This window comes from Seriola aureovittata, chromosome 2 (assembly GCF_021018895.1).
Source record: "Seriola aureovittata isolate HTS-2021-v1 ecotype China chromosome 2, ASM2101889v1, whole genome shotgun sequence".
In the NCBI taxonomy this organism is placed as follows: Eukaryota; Metazoa; Chordata; class Actinopteri; order Carangiformes; family Carangidae; genus Seriola; species Seriola aureovittata.
In genome coordinates this window covers 26,875,751-26,898,324 of record NC_079365.1, presented here as the reverse complement: position 1 = coordinate 26,898,324, position 22,574 = coordinate 26,875,751, and the positions used below count along the sequence as shown (strand labels likewise).

The window sequence follows — 22,574 nt, the reverse complement described above, 5'->3', positions numbered from 1 at the left end:
TTAACCTAAATGAACTGAAGCCAACACTGACCTGTGAACAGTTGGCATGGTAAGAGGACCCCAGACCCCCCCCCACCAAGCTCAGGAGACATTTGGACTAGTCATAGCAGGTAAAGCACAGGTGAAACAAAGTTCATTAATGATGGCTCAGTTCGGTTTAGCTGTGCCAGTGAGCCAGCATGCACATTACCAGGCCCTGACACTGTCTCACCTGAACTGAATGTGCTCGTTATTTAAGTTATTAATTGCACCTGTGCTTTTCTTGCAACGACATGCCAAAATGTGTGGTGTGAGAATGGACCAGTGAAGCGATGCAACGAGAGAGGACCTGCGGGTCGACGTGGTTCAGATAAGGCCTGAAAGTATTCAGCTCCTGTACTTGGGTGACAGTAGAAATACTGTAATCTAGAAGTACTCCACTACAGGTTAAAGCCCCCCATTCAACAAAACATAATTAATTATCATCAAAGTATATTGTATTATTTGATACTATTTAGGTTGTCCATTTGGTGCCATTTTTATTAGACATAGTACACACTACTGAATAGTTCAATAGTAGAACAATTCATCATATTTGATGAAGTCATCGTATGTTTTGTATGTAACTTTTTATCGGAAAATTAATTAGTAACGATAAGTGTAAAATAAATTCAGTGTTGCAAAGGCAAAGAGTACAATAATTCCCTCTGAAATGCATTAGAGAAGTATTAAGTATCTCAAAATTATCCCTAAAAATCGTACAGAAGTACATCACTTGATTAAATGCGCTTTGATACTTTCCTGAACATTCTGTTGCTATGGCAACTTCTACCGGCACATTTCTGTCGCAGTTTAACTGACATTGCTACATCCACCATTTTGTCTGAAGTTTGACAAAGCAAATATTGAAAGGGGCCTTTTATGGGCCTCATCAAACGGCCGTGTTGGAGTAATATTTGTGAGTACCCTTTTTATTACAGCTGTTTTGTGATTGCTCATGTACATTTTATTACAGTTTAGTTTCTGTATAATCAACTTACTTTTGCTAACCAAGCTAGCCACTAGCTTTATATTTGCTGCAGTGGCTGTATGTGTTGCTAATACTAACTAGTTGCTAATTGTGTTGCTCTGTGTATGTTAATTAGATTCATAACTATGTAGTACTTCCGTTGTATACTTATTGATTTGTCACTAGTGATACTTTGGTTGCTCACTTAATGTCTCTTCTCATGAGACACATGAAACTATTTCCAGTGTAATTCCAATGGTGTCATTAAAATGGGTTGATCCCCACTAAGTAGTTCTTCAAGAATGTAGTTACCTTCAGTAACTGCCAGGTGTAACAACTTCATTCCCAACTTAATCAACTAACAAAACTAATGTTTGCTTTCTAAATACAAGACGGTTGACATGTGCGGGCACCTTGTCGGGAGCACCTGGACATTTCCTGGTGGCCTCAGAACCCATACAGACTCAAGACGCACCCAGTAACCGTCTACCTACTTCTCCCCTGATAACATTGTAGACAATGGACGGTCTTCATTGTCTCAGGAACAGGAAAGGTGGAGCAGAGAGGGACAGAACCAAAAAGAGAGAAGCCCTTGACACAGTAAGGCATACACACACACGCGCGACATACACAGTTAATGTTCAAATTGATTGAAAATGTGTGTTAATTTTTTTCATACTTTTGAATTGATGTGCTGGAATATAAAGATAATCATGAAAACATTTAATGGATAGTTTTCCTCCCAGATGAACATAGGGGCTAAATTTAACTGGTATCTGTTCAATTAACAAGTAGGGTTTTCCTTCAAATGTAGAAATCTGGCGGTTTGAGTGAACAGGGTGGCCTGGGGAGAAAACAAATTCCTGGCCTGAATTATTGTTTCAGTCCGCCCCTGATGGTCCATATATCTGACCTGAAGCATGATAAATTCAAATTCACAAAAAACTAAAAAATAAAAGCATTATATTAAATTAATATGATGTCAGGTTAGTTTTAATCGGGTATTTCACATTCAATTTCAACTGTATGAATACTGACAATTTAATCCTATATACGTTTACTATTGCAGCAACTGCAATATCATGAAGTTTCAGTTATGAGAGCATGCGGTGTGTTTATTACGGTACAACACTGGAGTGAACAGAACAATGCTCTGCCACTTTTTTTCTCCAAGTGAGGAAATGGAATATTATAGTTCACATAATCAGGTTGAAATTCATATACATTTTTAAGATCCGATTGTCAATAAAGTGTATGTATTACTTAAAAAAATGATGAAAACAATTGAAATGATCAAAGTTATCATATTGATATTTATGGAGTGTTGATTGATTCTTAACTCAGACATTGTGGAACATGAAAGAAAACATTTCACCTTAAAAAAAAAAACAAAAAAAAAAACTTCATGAAGTCAGTCAGAACATATGTAACTTTGCCACCATTGGAACAGAGGTTACATGACCTTCGAAATGAGCCACAACTTGTGTGCACCAATACAAAACAAATAGCACTTCACCTCATGTCGACAACACCAACTGAGAAGTGTTTCTCTTTTCATATTGGTAAGGGATATCAGCAGTCTTCCAGATACACACTGAAATCCAGGTACAGCAGGGTGAACCCAGATCAACTGCAGTGTCCAGTGAACAGTTAGTGTCTGGCATTAGAAATTGTAGCAGTCAAGTCAACACTCAGAGTGTTTCTGTGGGTAATGGGTTAGGTTAAGAGTTTATCAGTTTGTTAGGTGGATCTGGCCTCCTGAGTTTAAACATTATTTCCATAGTTCATCTTTGCCATCTTCTGCTGAAGGATCTTGATCTCCAGGCTGAGCTTCTCCCTCTCCAGCAGCAGGTTTCCTCTCTTCAACTCCAGGATATCCTCGTCCATTGCCAAGAGCCCCAGTGGTATCGGCTGAGCCTGCTGCTGCGTATTTAGACCTGCACAGGAAAAACCCATGATCCACTCATTCCTGCAGCTACAGGCAGCTACAGGTGGGGAAGGCTGAGTTTTGAACAAATGGTTGAGTAGTTTTAAAAACCCAATCCTTATTTAACAATAACTAAACATTTATTTTATCATTAATAGCAGTAGTAGTAGTATAACAATAAGAATGTGAATATAATCATGCTGGTTACCATCCTGTTCATCGGTTATCTTAGTTATGGACTTCAGCTCCACCTCCACAGGGTAATGGTCGCTCACTTTCAGAGCCTGGAAAATAAACAGTTATTTATTGATTGACAATCACTGTGTGAGCTATTATGCACTTCTGGATGAGTGTGAACCAAGTAATATCGGGCAATACTTGGTGCACAAGTAACTTATTTCAGTAATTTGTATCCATATAAATTCATTATAAGCCAAACTTATAATTCTATTTCTGGGAAATATAGATGCGACATTGCACATCATTTATTTTTTCAACAAAATAATTTTAAGAAAATGAAGAATGATTGGATTTCATGAGCTTTCCTCTAGCACCACCTTGAGGCCAAAATGCAAACTTTGCACACATGAGTATTTAATGGCTGGATTGCCATGAAATCGGGTCGCTGCATCGGTCAAATAATCCACAAAGGTTTTACAAAGGTCCTGTCATTCTCTTTACCGGTCCTCTCTGTGTGCCTGTCACTGAGAGCATGCTGCTTGCATGTATACAACAAGAAACTGTTTGAATTAAGACAAAGGCTCTAAGGCACAACAACTGACCTGCTCCTCACTGAGTCCATATGCCTTCTGGAAGTTGAAGGGTTTGGCAGAGTTTGGTACGACAGCCTGGAGCATGTCGTCCCCGTAGATGACGATCCTGAACAAAGACATGCAGCATGTAATTCACAGTCAGTCACAATTTATTTATATTTACGACAAAAATAAAACAAACACAAATTTAGAAACACAAAAATACTATTAAGATATGTAATGTAATAAACTTTTTTGCAAAGAGGTACATGAAAAGATTGAGGCCACTCTCCTCTCATCTGTGTCCAGTCTTTGTGTTAGGCTGTGCAAAACGACTCCTCACTTCATATTTAACAGATAGATATTGAAGTATTATCAGTCTACTCGTCTAAATGTAAACAAGTGTAACACCCAGAATGTTGTTGTGAGTGTGGGTGTGCACCTGTGTCTTAATCAGTAGTTTAAGAGATTCAAGATTAAGATATTAATTGCCTATGATTAATCTTAAAAGAGGTATTAAACAATACGATAAATTGTTACAGTTGTTATAAGTTGTTATAACCTAATGAAGCCATTACAAAGTTACTATAATGTGGTAGTGTATTATAGAGGTAGCGCTAATTTGAACTACTTATAGTACATAGACAGTTTATAACATCCTATTTATCCCATTCTGTTTGTTTGTGTTACCTGTCGTATGTGTGGTCGTTTCCGGTGCTGGCCGTGGTGTCGACATCATCTCCAATCAGCCAGTGGAAGTTCTTGTTGCTACGGATACTGATGTCCTTCATCTCTTTCTTGGTGACGTACGAGCCATCGGCATTGAAGTCGCCCAGGATCATCACATTCTGGAGCAGAGAGGAGGCAGAGCAGCAGCAACATGTGTCAACAACAGTCTGCGTCTCTAACAGGTGAAGTAGTCCGTGGTGTTCTTCCCTTTCCTTTTTTTGTTACAGTACAAAAAAGTGGGTGTTGTTGAATATAGCTGCCAATAACATGGAAGAATTTCCACAGCGATTGAGGTCTGGTTTGGTTTTTAGTGGCAGAAGCTGAACGTTTCAACCATTTATTCATTACTTTAAGCAGTTTCAAACATTTGACCACCAATAGTCTAATTTTAGCTTCTATCGTTTTCGACTGTATTTCCACAACTTTTACCAGTGTATGTCAACCATTTTTCCAATACTTTTAACCATTTCAGCTATTTATCCTTTAGCTTTTTCAGTATTTATTTGGAGTTAACTATTACGACTTTACTTTTAGCTATCTATTTCAACAATGCATCCAACACTTTTAGCTTTTTTAGTATTTATCCACTACTTTTAGCCAACAATCCATTACTATTAGCTAAATCAATTATTTCATTGTATTAGATCATGTTTCGTATTGTCACACTGTCTTGTACTGATGATGTCATGTCCTTACATCAGTCCTCCACTTCTCCTTGACCTGCAGGAAGACATGGTAAAGCTCATCCAGCTCCTTCTCTGAGTCATCTGGTTTGGTGTGAACTGGGATCATCACAAGGTCCTTCAGCACTATGGTGGGTGAACACACAGACACACAAACACAAACACAAACACACACCGTTACATTCAGTCAGACTATCTGACAGGAAGCCCACTGCAGGTATTCTTTCCTGTAAACTAACCCAAACTTAACCCTAAATCCAAACCTGCCAGAACCCTAATCTAAAGGTGAGAGAACAGGCAAAGCGTTGTTGCATTTTCCTCGATATTGATATTTTGATATATTAGGGTTTCTTGTGTGAGAGTCCTCTACCTGTATTGAGGCATCTGAATCGCAGGATGTAGGGATCTCTAGCGAAAACGTCTCCTCCCACAGTCGTCTCATCATCAAACTGATAGGAGCCCACCAAGTCAACCAGGTCATCTCTACACACACAAACACACACACAAGTTTAATCACCACATTATATTTTGATTATGCAGCTTCAGAATGTCCCTTTGATCAGAGATATCTGTAGCTATAAGGATTCTGATCTTACGAAATGAATGAACTCATCTAGAATGATGTAATGTTTACCAGCTCAAATAATCTAATAAATATTTATTCAGCTACCTGAGTTATGTGAAGTTAGCTAAGCAGCAGCTGTTATTTTAAAACTGATTTTGTAAATATACATTGAGTGTAAAATGACAATCCTGTTTCAAATAAACAACACATTGATGAGACACTAAAACAAGGGCAATATCTGATGTTGGTGCATATAGATCTAAATACACCTTTTCAGATAGTTGTACTTGAATACATCTCTTTTTCTGTGGCTTCTAGTTAAATGCTCGGTGTTCACTATGTTCTGTGTTTTCTATTCTCTTTCTGTATTTCCCCCCCAAAATGGCTAAACCAACTCCCTCTATGTTGTGTAAGGCTGTGCAAAACGTATATATATGTTGACTGTTGAAAAGATAGTTAGTGGAAATGGTTAAAATGTTAAAACGGTGGTCTAAGAAGTTCCTGTGGACATTTGGATTCTTTTTTCTGATGTGAAAACCCTGAAACACTGTTATACTGGCAAACTGCTGTACAGGCTCTAACCTCTTTATAACTCATAACTGATGTTAGTCTCAGCGGTGAGAACCTGCTGCAGGTGAACTCTCACCTGTACAGGAACATGAACTGCTCCTTGTAGCGCGTTCGACCCAGGCGAGTGCTGATCTTCAGAGTGTAGTGATGCCTTTTGTTGGATCTGAGAGACAGAGAGAAAGACAGAAACTGTTGGTATTTAAAAAGGTTTAAAGAGCCTTAGATCAAACATCTTTTCATCACTGTGTGTATTCTATAGCAGCTGGAAGCATTGTCACAGATGTTCAGAGAAATTCAAAACTATCCTACCATTTTTACCTGACACACACACACACACATACATACACACAAACAAAACACTATTTAGGCATGCTAGCAGCGTGGCTCTAGGGATGGCAGTGTTGATGTATCAGTCCATCACTTTGGTCCGAACTGAAATATCTCAGCATCTGTTGGATGGATTGACGTGGAATGTATTTCTAACATTCATGGTCCCCAGAGGATGACTCTTACAGTCTGGTGATCCTTCGACTTTTCTTAAAGCGCCACCATCCATTGTGCTTTTGTTGTAAATATCTCAATGACTCTCACATGGGTTGCCATGAATTTTGGTACAAACATTCATGTTCCCCTTGGTTGAATTGAAATTACTTTGGTGACCAAAAATTGAATACCTGTAACTGAATACCTGTAAAACTAACGACATTCCCATCAGTGACAGCTGGTACAGTAATATTTCAATATTTATATTATTATGGTACGGTATAAGATAAGATATAGTTGATGTCAGAATTTCCTTAACATCAGCATGTTAGTGTTGTCATTGCAAGGACGTGAGCATTAAGCTCAAAGGACCAGTGTGTCTAAGTTCTGCCTCAACAAGCTTCCTGAGATTAATGATAATAGTAATAACAGAAACAGACACTCACTTGTTGAGTGCATCCAGGAAGGTTTCTACAGATGTCCCGCTGATGTCCACCACTTCCAGGATCACAATGATGTCATAACGAGACACAATCTGAGGGGCGGAGGGAGAGCGAGTGAGACATCAGTTTACCATGTAAAGTCTGAAATATGGAGCATCAAAGTTTATCAAGAATAAACAAGACTAGGTTGAAAACTAGCACATGACTGGACGGCATCATAGGCTATTTGCATTCTGCCTATATCAGCCTTTCCTTATCTCCTCCTCTCTGCGCTCACATATACAGTATTTTAATACAGCCAAATTTCCAGTACAGCTGTTCTCATTTACATGTTTTTCTATTTCTCTCAGTGACTGAAACAGCTCATTAAGATCAAATGTTAACCAGCAGTCACTTCCAAGCCATTTCCAAGCTGCTGCTCTGCTGCTGCTTTATAACTACAACATTGTCTGACATCACCAAACACGTACTGTAAGTTAATGCCAGCGGCTGTGCTGTAATTTCAGCTACCTATTTGTAAAGTGATCACTCAGAGAGAAAGTTAGAAGCTCATTCATATCAACTGTCAACTGTGACTGTCATCTACGGAAAGTCACTTGGGTTTGTCCGAAAAGTCACTGGATTTGTCACTAGGTGCTTCTTTGGAAAAAAAAAAAAGTCTGTCTTTGAGTTTGAAAAGTCAGGAAATCTAGTGAAAAAGGCGCTACCTTGGCAACACTGCTTGATCGTGCTAAATCATTTTGAAAGAACAACGACCAATGAGGAAACCAAACTCAGTTAACCCTGTCACTCAGTCAGTCAGTCACAGATATTTGCATACATAGACCTGGCCCCGCTTGTTGTTAAGTAAATGAGTAATGTGGATTGAATTTCTCAGTGTCTTAATGCGTCTTATATATTCATTCTTTTGTTGTTAATTTATCAATATATTTGACCATTTTAATCATTCAGTTTCCTAAAGGTGAACTAATTAATGGCTTAGCTGACCAACAAAAATTACAACTTTTCCTCCTGTAAAAAGAGGAAATTATAATGATAATAAGTGACAGATGTCTCTGTGTGTGTTTTCGTACAGGTTGTTGTTACCTTAATCAGGATATTGAGAATATCTGGGTCTGACACTTTGTTTTTTCCAAACTTCTGGATGTTAAAAGATGCTATTTTCATGGTGGCTGCAGAGAGAAAAGAAAAGAAATGACAGAAATTGAGTGGAAACATTATTGGAATTTTAACAGGTTTGTTTATGTCTGAGAACATGCACAAGTATGTGTGGTATTACTGTATTTTGTATACGTCAAACAAGCTGTTACTGTGTGTGTGTGTGTGTGTGTGTGTGTGTGTGTGTGTGTGTGTGTGTGTGTGTGTGTGTGTGTGTGTGTGTGTGTGTGTGTGTGTGTGTGTGTGCACGCGCATGTGTGTCAACAGCAGCTGTAAGTTGTATAACCTAATTACAACTCACCTGAGGCGTGTGTAAGAGATTACAATGAGAACATGCTCATTTAGGTTTAACCACATACTATAAAGATAAAATACTGTTGGCTCCATGTTTCATTGGGTCTACAGTCGTACAGTCTACAGTTTTATTCAGTGTGTGTTTCACCTTTATTTCTTCAGGGAGGAAACAGACATGAACAAACATTTCAAAGAAAAAAACATGGCAGTTCTTCTCAGCTGAAAATAAACATGATAAAATGTGAAGAATTCCCATGAGAAATTAATTTGACAATTTTATCATTTTATCATTTCATCAGCACTGTTTTCAGTAATTGTTTAAATAGCTAAATTATCATTAGAAAAGATTTTTGAATAATTAAATGAAAACATTTAAAAATAAACCACAGGAACATAACAAACCCACATAAGTAGTTTAGCTTTAAATCATGTCTTGGTTGGGTTTTACCGATTTATAAAAAAGAAACCCCCTATTGAGTCCACATTGGCCACAGTATTTTGCACTTAAGTCGCAAAAAACAGACATTAATTGCGGAGCTCTTCAGACTTTTTTTTGTTAGTTCTTGTTAATGTCATGAGCTGTTTTTAGATTCCTCCTAAACTCACTCCAGATGAGCTGAATTCTTCAACAAAAATTATCTGAGGAAATACATTTCAGACTTGTTCTAACAGGTTTAGTCACAACGCCTTTAAGACGCCCCCTCCCAAATCCTCTTGTCTCCACTGATGTGACTGAGCATACCTACAGCAAAGCTGTACATCAACACATGACATGCTCTTTGTTGGGGTCTATGCAAATACATGTAGGCCTACGAATATAACTAACAGGCAGTCAGTAATGAAACAGGTCCGTTTTTCCCGCAGTGTGTAGCTCATAACCCGCTGCTACTGATTAAAGGCAACTTTCTTGACTATAGAATCAAAACATTTGATCAGCTGATAAAATATGATGCAGCTATATCTTTCAAATGTGGATTACAGATCAATGTACCTGTATTAATATACCAGTAATTTAATGTACATTATAGGATAACACTCCAAAAGCCATTCTACATAATGACCTCTTTTACTTTTGATAATTGAAATACTTGCTGTAATACTTGTAAGTTAAAACTGAAAATGTGACTGAAAAAACAATGAATTAAACACTACTATTATCGAGCATTTTACACTCTTTTATTGCTACTTTTACTGGAGTAATTACCTAAAACGTATGATAATGAGACACATCCCTCATGTTGACAGAAAAGCTGACACACTGCTTTTACCTGTTTACTCCAACAGAATATTTAAACATTTTTAATCAATTAGCTTCACATCTGTTCCGATCTTCTAAGGATATGAATAATAAACAGGAAATGAATAAAACAAGGGAAACATCTCTAGAACTGAAACAACTGGTTGATTGACAGAAAATGAATTTTGATAAATAATTTAAGTGACTTAAAGCAAAACTGCCAAAAAAAATTCTCTGGTCCAGCTTGACAAACATAATAATATTTAAAAAAAAAAAAAAAACATAATATTTAATCTGCTATAACAGTAAATTAAATATCTATAAGACCAGCAGTTTGAAGACATCACCTTGGGCTTTAGGAAATTGTAATGATCATTTCTCATGATTTTCTGAAATTTCATCGACCGAATTGATTAATCGAGGTAATAATTAGCAGATAAATTGATAATAAAAGTAACTGTTAGTTGCAGCCCTGTTTCAATGCGGCCCTTCATACAGAGAATCATGAGGATGGGGGTGTTGCTGTTTGTTTTTCCTGCCCTGTTGCCTCTCACTGGTTACTCCCTGTGGTTGGACAGGTGACACGTGAAATGCAACTAAAACCCATGACAGCTGTTTGTGTGTGTGTGTGTGTGTGTGTGTGTGTGTGTGTGTGTGTGTGTGTGTGTGTGTGTGTGTGTGTGTGTGTCTGGTGGAGGTTGCCTAACTAGTCTGAATTTTTGTTGTTCCTCAGCCTGGTAATCAGTAGATACTTTACCTGATAACAGTCACAATGTGCCCACACACACACACACACACACACACACACACACACACACACACACACACACACACACACACAAACACTAAAACATGGGACATAGCTGTAAACACTGGGATCAGATGTCAGTGTTGCCCTGACAAGTTTTACCTCTTTAGACTTTTACACTGCTGCTGCAATTTGTTTCAGCAGTTAATTTTCGTTCAAGTCATGTCCTGTCTGCTCTCACTATCGGCTGTAAAATAATTAAAAGATGAAAAGAAATTAACTTTAGCTGCGGTTTAGGCGCAGCGCAACATAGATAAAAGAAACCAAAATTGACTTTTGAATTTGAATGGCCAATACAGGTTAAACAGAAGTTGCTCTTAGGCTTTCTCACATATTTCAGTCTCTATATCCAGAACTGTTGTCAGATCCTGGGCCCTATTAGGGAAACTTCCTAAATTGCCGATCCTATCTTTAGTGTTTGGTTAAGATAGGATGGTACGGTATGGTAATTAGGGTTAGGACCTGATTTAGGAGAAAAGGCCATGACAGATGAATAGCTCCTAAGTCAGTGTTCCTTTTATTGCTTTTACACAACCAACGAAATGTCAACAGGATGAGCTTATTCATTGAGAGACTCATGACAGACCTCAACGATGTGTTGCGGTTTGATAACAAAACACTCGTTAATAGATACAAGCTATTTTAACCCACTCTCTCTCTTATCTCCTGGGTTAACGTCGTTGTAAATTTCCCAAAAAAAATATCTTCGGATTCTGCAGCTGTTGCCAACACTCCTAACTCCTCTGTCTTGAAGTTAAGTGTCCATCGTTGTTTTAGTTCCATTTCTTGTAGGTTTCAACGAGAAATCTAATGGGTTACAAAAATACCTCAGTCTGAGGGGATGAGAAAAGTAGCGGTTGCTAGGTAACGGAGATAAAAGTTAATAACTGATGTTGGATTGAGTATTTAAGACTTCCTAACCTCAGATAAGATAGGATTCCTAAAGTTAGGATTTGATTCTGTAGTTTCTTTAACACGGCCTCAGATTTCTATTTATCAAACACTTCAGTTCATGATGGATCACTGAATTCCTGTCAGCCTTAGCGGTACGTGTAAATATTGTGATATTTTTATAATAACAATTTATCAAACAACAATGTGAAAACATTGTGAGAATAGGAAAGTTGTCGCTCATAGTGATGAACCTACAGAGAATTATCACCTGCATCTGAAGTTCCCCTCGGCTTCATGAAGCCTTATAATGAGTTTCAGCTCATTGATCAGCTGTTCGGCCTTCACTTTCGGCCGCATCAGAGAAAAAGCTCACAAAACCCTCTGTACACCACCTGATCTTCACCAAATAGCAAACAGACACAGTTAGAAAACATAGCTATTGTACTTTGTGGAGCATTTAGCAGCTAAAGAACCAGATATGTCCTTCAGTAGGTGGTATAGACCAAAATAAGAGCTAAAAGAGAGTGAATATTAGATTTATATTAACTAGGTGGACACAAACATGACTCCAAATGAATGATAATGTTGCTCTGAAACTGCTTGGTGTGAAAATAAGCAACTATTTGTTAATACTTTTGCAATATCTGTTGCCTCTAAGTGGTCAAAAAATCAGTTAGCAGGAGTAGGTTTTGGTTAAGAGAAGAGTCTGAGGATGTGAGACTGAGATGTCTTAAATCTGCCACCAAACACAAAAAAATATCAAGTATCAACATGGCTGGGCCTTTTTCTCTGGCATCTCCCTCAGGACAAACTTTTAAGTTTTCATACCACAGTACATGAAGGATCTAAGAATAGCAAATCTGTCTCTCAATTTTTAACCCATCCAACATTTTTTTTTTCAGTTGAATAGTAAATGTGTGATCTTATCATCACCAGTGAACCAGTGTGTGAAAGCACAAATATTTGAACAAAAGAAACAGTTCATACATCCAGCAGCTGGCTGGGGGCTTCAAGTTTCACTGTTACTATACGTCTTTGTTTACTGTCGACCACATCCTGCAGCTGAACACTAAAGCCAAAAGGTGAAAAAAAACTCAAATCCCTTACGTTAGTAAAAGTAGCAAACACAGAAATTATCTTAAAAAATAACAGACCCTGCAATCGATTTTAGTAAGTTAAATTAAAGATTTGAGTTCCTCTTCTGCCAAAAACATAACAAGAAACGATCAGCAATACGTCAGATCTCTACTTGAATGACTCGACTATGACATTTCACCTGTAGTTTTAGGCGTAGAGATGGAGGAAGGCTGTTTCTTTTGTCTAAAGACAGGTAAAGCCTTTCAGGTATTTCACTGAGCAAGGAATACCAGACAAACAAACAAGCTGTTTCTCACCTGAGCGAAGAGTCTGACAGGCACTTGGATCAGATCTGTTTATTCCCGGTGAGGTTTAAATAAAGTGAAGAACGAGAAGGAAAACCTTGTGGACTTCACAATGAAAAAAAATTCCTGGGTCTGTAGTTGGTGCTTGGGCAAGCAGCATATAGAGGGTGACCAGGGGCAATGCGATTGGTCGGGAGCCAACCAATAGTGGGGGCTGGACAGACAAACAAAACAAGTATCCCGCCCTACATAATTTCTTCCTGCTGTTAGGTGTATGTGTGTGCGTGTGTGTGTGCGTGTGTGCGTGTGTGTGTGTGTTTGCGTGTGTGTGTGTGTGTGTGTGCGTATGTATGTGCGTGTGTGTGTGTGTGCGTGTGTGTGTGTAAAAGAGCATATTTGTAGAGGGACCTGTATGCTTGACTGATGCTAATAGGGGGTATTATAAACACTTAAGTGTCAGACTGTCAGTCTGAACATTTGTTTCATGCGGTCTTTATGTTCTGAAAAGCAGACCATAAACAGGAGCATTGAAGTGTGTGTGTGTGCGTGTGTGCATGTGCGTGTGCGTGTGTGTGTGTGCGGGGAGGGAGGGAGGGAGGGAGGATGTTGTTGTCTGCCCTCAGTTGCTCAGCAGCAACTCTACAGAGATGTGACATGGCACACCCACAGGAAATTGTTTACCCCCAAAATACCATATATACTATACAATCCAAACCACAGTAGCTGAAGTATATAATAGATGTATACTGTACATATATACTAACACAATACTACAGTAACAGGTGATTCTATTAATTTCTCCATCCCATTTATTTGAAAAAACAGAAACACCTCTCTGTATAATGCAATACACTTCACCAGCACCACAAAAAAAACTGAACATTGTGGCCTTCATGAAAGAAGATTTAATGTTGCATGTACATGTAAAATGACTCTTCACGTGGGAGCAGACCTACACTGACATCAATAAAAGTTTAATATAATTATATTCACTGCTTAGCACTAGCTACTGCTCGGTGCTGTGATGGTTTGTTTTCTACACGAGTGTGAGTTTCAGCAGACTGACTCAGTCACTCCCACTCTCCTTGTGTTGCTAATGCAGTCTCAGCTGTGTGGGTTCACTGATGATTAAGTCATCAACTGTGTGATGTCTGGCACTCAGCACTCAGTGTTTGACGAACCCTGATTGAATTAACAGAATCCCTCTCTCTCTTAAAAATCACTTGAAGAACTACCTTTCTCTCTCCATTTCTTGAACTTACTCGAACTCTTTCTCCAAAAAAATGCTCGGCCCTTATTTGTTACTTCACACACCTGCAGCTTTGTGGCACTTGTATCAGGTGAAGTGTGAAACTTTTTCATGAAGAATTCTCTTTAATCTTCTGTGGTTTTTATTGTACCTCATTTGTGCGTATAGCTAATAGATGGATGAGCAGGCAAAAGTTTTTGTAACTTATCCCAAATCGACTCTGTCTCCTTCCTTCTCATCTCTCTACATCTGATATAGCAATTCTTGCTGCATGTGTTTTCCTTGTTTGTATGTTTTTTTTAAGTCGTTTTTTTCCCTTACCGTTGCTTTCTCTTTTGCTTTTCAAATCTCCTGTAATGTTATCTTATGTCCTATCCCAGTATCCTGCCTCAACAAGAAATACATAAAATTAGATGGAGATTCACACAAAGTAAAACCAAAGGCGTGTCACTTTATGGGAGATACTGACAGAGAGAGGAAAAGATGATTCTCAGGTGAAGGTCGGTGGAAACTGAAACGCCAAAATTAACTACATTTGTTTTCTTTAAGTGCTCCCCCACAATGTGTGATTCACTGGTGTTTGACAGGTGATATGTGCTTTCAGCTGTAATTAAAATTCCAGTAGTTCCAGTAGTTTCCACACTGAACTGTGCAACAGAAAGATGCTGGCAGCCACCTACATCCCCTAAAAGACTGTTTCTGTTTATTACTGTTTATTTTGTAATACACAAAATTGTGAATAGTTAATCAGAAATGAGTGAGGAATCTCATCGTGATTGATGAATCACTAATAAGTCGGTACTTATTAACTATGAATCGAGGTCTAGATAACAGGATAAAAGGAGTGGTCAATCTGTTAATCTACATACTGACACCTTCTCTTCATGAGTTGTTTGTGATTAACTCTTTACCAGTTGCTGAGCAGCTCTGAACTAATCTTTTTTTTTAATTATTATTATTTTAACTAATTACTTAAATGTGCAACAATTGATTTTTTCCCTGCTTTTAGCCACTTGGGGGCAGCAGAAACAAATTGTGAACAAGTTGAGAACAAGATATTGACATATGATCACATTTTGATGTAGCAAAGTTGTTAGCAAACAGGTGCCTGTTTACACATCCAGCAGTTACAGAGCAACGTTATCGTTCATGTGGAGTCGTGTTTCGGGACCTTTAGGAAGTCGAATGCTCCCTCTCCTTTAACTCTGTTTTTGGTCTCTACCAACTCCTGAGGGAAATACCTCACTCTTTAGCTGCTGAATGTTGCACTATGTTCTTCCAAGAAAAGTTGAATTAAGGGCAACTGGACTTGATTGAAGATACATGAAGATGTTTCACCTCTCATCCAAGAGGCTTCTTCAGTTCTGACGAATCCTCTTCGGGCTTCATTGTTGCTTCATGCACCTGCAGCCTTGTGGCAGGTGGAACATGAAACTGAGTGTTGAGACACTTTTTCACTTTTTTTCTCTGATCTACTTTGGTTTGGATTGTACCTTATTTGTACGTGACCTTGGACAAATCTGTTTGCTGCTGTGTAGGTAGTGCACAGTGGGTTTCCTGTTGTGGACGAAGACGAAACAATGAGAGCGTGACAGTGAACCAACAGAGAAGATCAGTAAAGATCCAGGTGATAATCTTCTGTTCATCACAGTGAGTGACCCCTCTCACATTTTCACATTGTTTTTTTTACATTTTCATTTGACATATTATGAAAAAATCAATAGTAGCTGCTTTAAACATTAGTTATTAGTTGTTCTGCCTGTTTCACATCACACTAACTAGCTACTAGGTAATCCCTCATTACGTCATGATTATCTTACCATTACTTACCCAGGTTGTTCTCTCTCATTCGTTAGTGACGACTCAGTTTTGTATATCATATTGGAAAGTGTTACCTTTTTGTCTTTGTTCTTGTTTGTCATCTTTAAAATATCTGCTTTCACCTTGACTTTTATTGAATCCTATATCTTTATAAATTATCTTAATTTTTTCTGCACTTAGTCCAATTTTATCAGATATGTTTTGTCTCTGTGTAACTTTTGTTCTGGAAAGTAAAATATTGATAAATTTGAATTTCTTTTTTTTTTTTTACCAGTATTTGTACAGCACTTTTGATGGCAGCCATGGTGGTTATTTGTTTTCCTTTCATTTCTTTTTGTGATGCTGGGAAGCAAACAAAAAAGATGGGAATGACAGCGTGAAGGAATTTAGTTTCATGTGTATTTTTCCACTGAAACAGGGACACTGACAAGACTGAACCCGCCATGTTTTTAAGCAGTCCTCCTAGGAAAGGTATGTTGACATAATGAGGCGACCTGAAGGCAGTGTGACACTTTGTATTTGCCACATTTTATTTGCGCTCCTAAAAACAAAACACATCGACAGTCTGACAGAGCTCCACCTCATGTCTTATGTCATAATGACAAACAGTTATTAGGGTTTGTTTTCCTCACTGCTTGCCTGAGGAGCCGCACACACTGAAAGACAGATTATAAATTAATTTTCATAACTGAAGAAAGAGAGGAACAACAGGCAAAACCAGAAAACTGAATACTTTCACTTCCAACTGCTGACTGAAAAAAAAACTATTAAAATGGAAATTAACTGAGGGAATTTGATACAGCAATATAGGGGAAAAAACGACTGTCTTCCTGTTTTAGCGTTCTGTTCTTAGCTTCACTCTGAGAGAAAATGGCTTCAGCTGGGTCTGAGCCTCTCTGCAGTCTGCACGCTGAGAAACTCAAACTCTTCTGTTTGGACCATCAACAGCCGGTGTGTCGTCTGTCGAGACTCAAAAACACACAACAAACACACATTCAGTCCTATCGATGAAGCTGCACAGGATCTCAAAGAGAAACTAGACAAATCCCTGAAGCCCTTACAAGACAAACTGAAGCTCTTAAAAGATGTCAAAGGAAACTTTGATGAAACAGCAAAACACATTAAGATCCAGGTCTGACACACAGAGAGGCAGATTAAGGAGCAGATTAAGAAGCTTCATCAGTTTCTAGAGGAGGAAGAGGAGGCCAGGATCACTGCTCTGAGGGAGGAAGAGGAGCAGAAGAGTCAGATGATGAAGGAGAAGATGGAGGCTTAGAGCAGAGAGATAGCAGCTCTGTCACACACAGTCAGAGCCACAGAGGACGAGCTGAGAGCTGAAGACGTCTCATTCCTGCAGAACTACAAGGTTACAGTGGAAAGAGTCCAGCAGCGCCTCCTGCTGGATGATCCACAGCTGGTCTCAGGAGCTCTGATAGACCAGGCCAAACATCTGGGCAACCTGACCTACAACATCTGGAACAAGATGAAGGACATGGTCTCCTACAGTCCTGTGATTCTGGACCCAAACACTGCTCATCCAGACCTCATCCTGTCTGAGGATCTGACCAGTGTGAGTCATGGAGAGAAACACAAGCTTCCTGACAATCCAGAGAGGTTTGACTATTATCACATCGTCCTGGGCTCTGAGGGTTTCACCGCAGGAAGTCACAGCTGGGATGTCGAGGTCGGAGACAATACAGGCTGGGTCCTGGGTTTGGCAGCAGAGTCTGTCCAGAGGAAGGGAGTCATAAAGTCTAGATTGTGGTGACTAGGATTGTGGGGATCTGATGGTGACACTGCTGCGTATTCACCATCAGATCCCCACATTGTTGTCTCGGTGAAGAAGAAGCTCCAGAGGATCAGAATTCACCTGGACTGCGACAAAGGGAAACTGTCGTTCGTTCTCTGATCCTGATGCTAACACACACATACACACCTTCTCACTCACTTTCACTGAGAGGCTGTTTCCATACATTAGCAATAGTAATGTTCTCCAACTAAAAATGTTACCAGTGAAGGTCTCTAACACTGAAATAGCTTAGTCGGTGATAGAGATGCGGTGTTAATAGTAATCATTTTTTAAATAGCAATACTCAACAATTACAAGTCATTTCAAGATATCTTATTTTCTTTCTATGTATGTTTACATGGGTGAATTTCAAATACTCACGTATAGGCTTACAATGTGGCGCTGAAAGGTTTGATGCTTGCCCCTTTTTTCACTTTGGATTTCCAGAACCTACAATAGATTCCTATGTCGACCCAGAGTCACAGCAAAATGCGCTGTATCAAGAAGTACATGTAAACTTCTCAAATCACTTCAACATAACCAGCTTCTCTTTGGTTGATGTTGTTGATGATTTCTTCCTTCCCTTTTAGAGAGCTTTGGTTAGTGTTGATGTTATTCTGGGAATAAAAATCCATTTGACTTGACTTGACTCTTGACCTCCTGTGTCAGTACTGTCAGTAAAATGTAATAATTAGTAAAGAGGCTTTAACATGCAGTCAGAAGACAAAGTGAAAATAAGGTTTTGCCACAAGCATGTTTCATATCTCAGGTCTATCATAAGAAACAATGTGATTATACTGATCAAACAAGTCACTCTGTGCTCATTAGCTTTATAGCTAACATAACATTATATAGCTAAACCTGTTTGCTAGTTCGAGTACCAAGGAGCTTATTGATGTTAACTAATGTATATTAAAGTCTGTTCACAAATGAGAAGCATTTATATTTTCAGGGGTCGTTTGTCATCCACTACAGGTCTTAGTTTTGACGGGAATTGTAGTTATCCTAATAAATTTGCCAAATGGAAAGCAAAAGTCGTCATTTAACATCCAGGTTAGCCTCTGCTCCACTAGCATCAGTAACTCAACGCAACTCCAATTCAGCATTTCTTCCATCCATTTGACAAATTGTCAAATAAATAGATAAAGGAAAAAAACAACTGACAACATTTGTTATTTATGTAAGTAACATATACAACAGAGTCAAGTACTTTTTCATTGAAACTCAAATTAGCCACAGCCACAGACAAAGGTTTATAACGTGATCAGCTACAGCGACTTTACTCACTTATAACTACAAGTCTCCGAGGTAACCTTCTAAACATTTATGTTTTTAATTTTCTGAACAGGAATCTGCTATTTCATTTTCTTTTTCATTTCTTAGTTGATAACATAACAAAGAGTTAGGGCTGGTGTCTTACTGCTGCTCTTGAAGAATAAAAACCCACATTGACGGTGCTGGGGAAGGAAATTCTGGCCTTGTTTGCTACATAACTGCTCAACGTCTGACAGAGATTGCCAGACAAAGCTCCACCTCCAACTCACCTGAGACTAACCAGGAAATAGACTTGTTCCTCCACGACAGACTTTGAGAGACAGACAATAAGAATCTCTTCCAGACCAGATCCACAACTTCCCCTGAGAGGAAACGATACAACACAAAATACTGGGAGCAACATTTAACAGCGTTATCCTGCTGATGACTGCACACACAGACTGTGATTTTAAAGAAGGAAGTGAAACAGCTCAGAGTGATTATAACTTTCAGGGAACTTTCTAGAGAAGGGAGTGGACTGGCTTCCTGTTTAGGGCTCTGTCTGGTCTCTGTGTTTTCAGCCTCACTGCAAGAGAAAATGTCTTTCCGATCACAGGAGGATCTCTCCTGTCCAGTCTGCCAGGACATTTTTAAAGATCCTGTTGTCCTGTCGTGCAGCCACAGCTTCTGCAGAGACTGTCTGCAGAGCTGGTGGAGAGGGAAACCTATACAGGAATGTCCAGTTTGTAAGAGGAGATCATCAAGGAGTGAACCACCTCGTAACTTGGCTTTAAAAAACCTGTGTGAGACTTTCTTACTGGAGAGAGAGCAGAGAGCAGGATCTGAGTCTGTCTGCAGTCTGCACTCTGAGAAACTCAAACTCTTCTGTCTGGACCATCAGCAGCCAGTGTGTCTCGTCTGCAGAGATTCAAAAACACACAACAACCACAGATTCAGACCCATCCATGAATTTGCACAGGATCACAAAAAGGAGCTCCAGAAATGTCTTAGGCCTCTACAGGAGAAACTGAAGCTGTTTGAACAAGTTAAAGGAAACTTTGATGAAACAGCAAAACACATTAAGGTCCAGGCCCAACACACAGAGAGGCAGATTAAGGAGCAGTTTAAGAAGCTTCACCAGTTTCTAGAGGAGGAAGAGGAGGCCAGGATCACTGCTCTGAGGGAGGAAGAGGAGGAGAAGAGTCAGATGATGAAGGAGAAGATGGAGGCTCTGAGCAGAGAGATAGCAGCTCTGTCACACACAGTCAGAGCCACAGAGGACGAGCTGAGAGCTGAAGACGTCTCATTCCTGCAGAACTACAAAGTTACAGTGGGAAGAGTCCAGCAGCGCCCCCTGCTGGATGATCCACAGCTGCACTCAGGAGCTTTGATAGATGTGGCTGAACACCTGGGCAATCTGACCTTCAACATCTGGAACACGATGAAAGATGTGGTCTCCTACAGTCCTGTGGTTCTGGATCCAAACACTGCTCATCCAGAATTCATCCTGTCTGAGGATCTGACCAGTGTGAGTCATGGAGAGAGACAGAAGCTTCCTGAAAACCCAGAGAGGATCGACTATCACCGCTCTGTCCGGGGCTGGGAGGGCTTTAACTCAGGGATTCACAGCTGGGATGTTGAGGTTGGAGACAATACAGCCTGGTTTGTTGGTATGGCTACGGAGTCTGTCCAGAAAAGGGGACGAACAAAGTCTGGATTCTGGCAAATAGAGTTCTTCAGTGGTAGATACAGCACACGCCTGTTAGGATATCCACCCGGTGTTCTCCGAGTGAAGAAGAAGCTCCAGAGGATCAGAGTTCATCTGGACTGGAACAGAGGAAAACTGTCTTTCTTTGATCCTGACGCTAACACACACATACACACCTTCACACACACTTTCACTGACAGACTGTTTCCATGCATAGGCACTTTGAATGAACTCCCCCTGAAGATGTCACAAGGCAAGATCCTTGTAACCAGAGAATGGATCAGTGAGAGATGATTGTGAGGATAAGCACAGAGGTGATGTCTCGTATTTCAAAGTACTACTGCCAAATTTAGATACAACCAGTTCTCTGTGTGGTCCTGAAATCCAATTGCACTAGCTGACCTCCTATGTATCCTTAAAATGTTTTCCACTTATTGTCCTGCTGCAGAATGACTTTAGGATTGATCAGAGACCTCCCTCATGTTATTTCATGTTGGATAAGAATCTCAACATCTAAAGCACCTAAAACTTTTGCCTGGTACTATACAAAAACAAAAATGATACTAGAAGAAAGCACAGACCTCCACCAATGCCTGTGTCAAAGCACATACACCAGACTTCAGAGAAGAAAATTAAAATCAAAACGATTCACTTTGATTCAACAAAAAAAAACACAAAAAAAACAGGCCTTATAAGGTATTAAAAGTCTTAATTTTCCTTTAAGCTTAAATATTTTTTTCCTGCCGTAGACAGTTCCATTGGTTGTTGCATGTTTTGATTGCATACATACATTGTATTGTACAATATCTGCCTGCTGTCGTTGCATCATATGACCACTAGATGGCGCCCCAGACTGTGATTTGTTCAGCCTGAAAAGTGTAGAAACCTCGAGGTCAGTTTGTGGTTTTATTTTATTTGTTTCATATTTATTTTCTTTCTTCAGCATGTTCTTTATCTATTTCCCCTTTTTCCTTTGTCATCCAAATGTACAAACATTAAAATGGCAGTGAGAGTAATCTAAACTCTTCTCTTCGTCACTGTCACTTTCCCGTTGGATACTTGGGAGCATTTTACTGTTTTTAGCTGCCTGTTACTTATAATAGATTTGTTTCCCTGCTGTGGTGGTGCTACTTTTACTGAAGTAAAGGATTTGAATCACAGTCAGATGCCCCAGTGTTCTGTGTGTCTCTGATTACAATGAAATTTACATTTTCACACTTTAGGTCACATGTTAAGATTCACAGTTTTGTTCTTGCTGCCTCTGGCTCTGGCCTGGGGGGGTAAGATGTTTAATAGTTAATCCTGATGAAGTCCTGCCAGGTTCACAAGGAGAGACTGACTTAGATCTGACTGATGGTCAAACTTCAGATAGACGTTTCACAAAGCTGCGTAGCTCTTTCTTAAGTAAGACAAGATTGTGATAAATTCTCGATTAATTAAGATAAAGTTTCTGTCTGAAATTACTCCCTTTTTACTGTATAGTGCACTATGTATACTGGCTGAAAAATGCAGTGTCCATCTCATGTGGCCTGTACAGCACTTTGTGCTGACAGTCTCACAATGCAATGCTCTGCTAATGAAAGACTTCAACATTTACAATCTTATTTTACAGGGAAAATTCAGCGAGGAGTCTGAACCAAAAAGAAAAATAATTTTGAAAGACTTCAGTGGACAGGAACATCAAAGTCAAATAAGTGACAATATCCTCGCTGCTGTCTCTAACAACTGTTTCTTCTCTCATGAATCTTTCCACAACCTTGTTAAATAAACCAGATATTATCAGCAATGTTTTGATCTTTTTGTGATCTTTTTCTTCAAAACTGTCTAACTTGACAAGTTC

General features: G+C 39.2%; 2 protein-coding genes and 1 long non-coding RNA gene across 5 annotated transcripts; 2 read left to right on the top strand and 1 right to left on the bottom strand.

Annotated features, from left to right (window-relative positions):
- Positions 1–1,963: 1,963 nt before the first annotated feature.
- Positions 1,964–13,072, bottom strand: LOC130180971 (deoxyribonuclease gamma-like). Of its 2 annotated transcripts, none has more exons than XM_056394669.1 (10): positions 12,926–13,072; positions 8,227–8,312; positions 7,144–7,232; positions 6,291–6,377; positions 5,450–5,562; positions 5,093–5,205; positions 4,358–4,515; positions 3,698–3,794; positions 3,124–3,199; positions 1,964–2,925 (listed from the first exon to the last, which is right to left on the bottom strand). In XM_056394669.1, exons 2-10 carry the CDS (start codon positions 8,305–8,307, stop codon positions 2,753–2,755), a joined length of 987 nt encoding a protein of 328 aa, XP_056250644.1. In that variant the 5' UTR covers positions 8,308–8,312; positions 12,926–13,072; the 3' UTR covers positions 1,964–2,752. The 2 variants fall into 2 exon arrangements, with proteins under 2 accessions (XP_056250644.1, XP_056250654.1); XM_056394679.1 differs by having other exon boundaries at positions 2,793–2,989.
- On the top strand, positions 4,445–22,520 carry LOC130180989 (uncharacterized). 2 transcript variants are annotated; one of them, XR_008829500.1, is made up of 4 exons: positions 4,445–4,578; positions 5,123–5,210; positions 15,701–15,812; positions 22,347–22,520. It is a non-coding gene; the product is annotated as an uncharacterized LOC130180989 (long non-coding RNA). The 2 variants fall into 2 exon arrangements; XR_008829501.1 differs by lacking the exon at positions 22,347–22,520 and adding an exon at positions 16,402–17,186.
- On the top strand, positions 17,203–22,520 carry LOC130180955 (nuclear factor 7, ovary-like). The gene has a single exon (XM_056394645.1). The coding sequence runs from the start codon at positions 19,625–19,627 to the stop codon at positions 21,026–21,028; it is 1,404 nt and encodes a 467-aa protein (XP_056250620.1). The 5' UTR covers positions 17,203–19,624; the 3' UTR covers positions 21,029–22,520.
- Positions 22,521–22,574: the final 54 nt, after the last annotated feature.

Excerpts from the sequence above, each read along its gene's own strand:
- LOC130180971 (XM_056394669.1), bottom strand. The coding sequence starts at position 8,307 with ATGAAAATAGCATCTTTTAACATCCAGAAGTTTGGAAAAAACAAAGTG. Across the intron at positions 6,378-7,143 it reads TTCCTGGATGCACTCAACAA|ATCCAACAAAAGGCATCACT; the intron begins GTGAGTGTCTGT and ends TCTGTCTCTCAG. Across the intron at positions 2,926-3,123 it reads GATAACCGATGAACAGGATG|GTCTAAATACGCAGCAGCAG; the intron begins GTAACCAGCATG and ends TTTCCTGTGCAG.
- LOC130180955 (XM_056394645.1), top strand. The coding sequence starts at position 19,625 with ATGTCTTTCCGATCACAGGAGGATCTCTCCTGTCCAGTCTGCCAGGAC.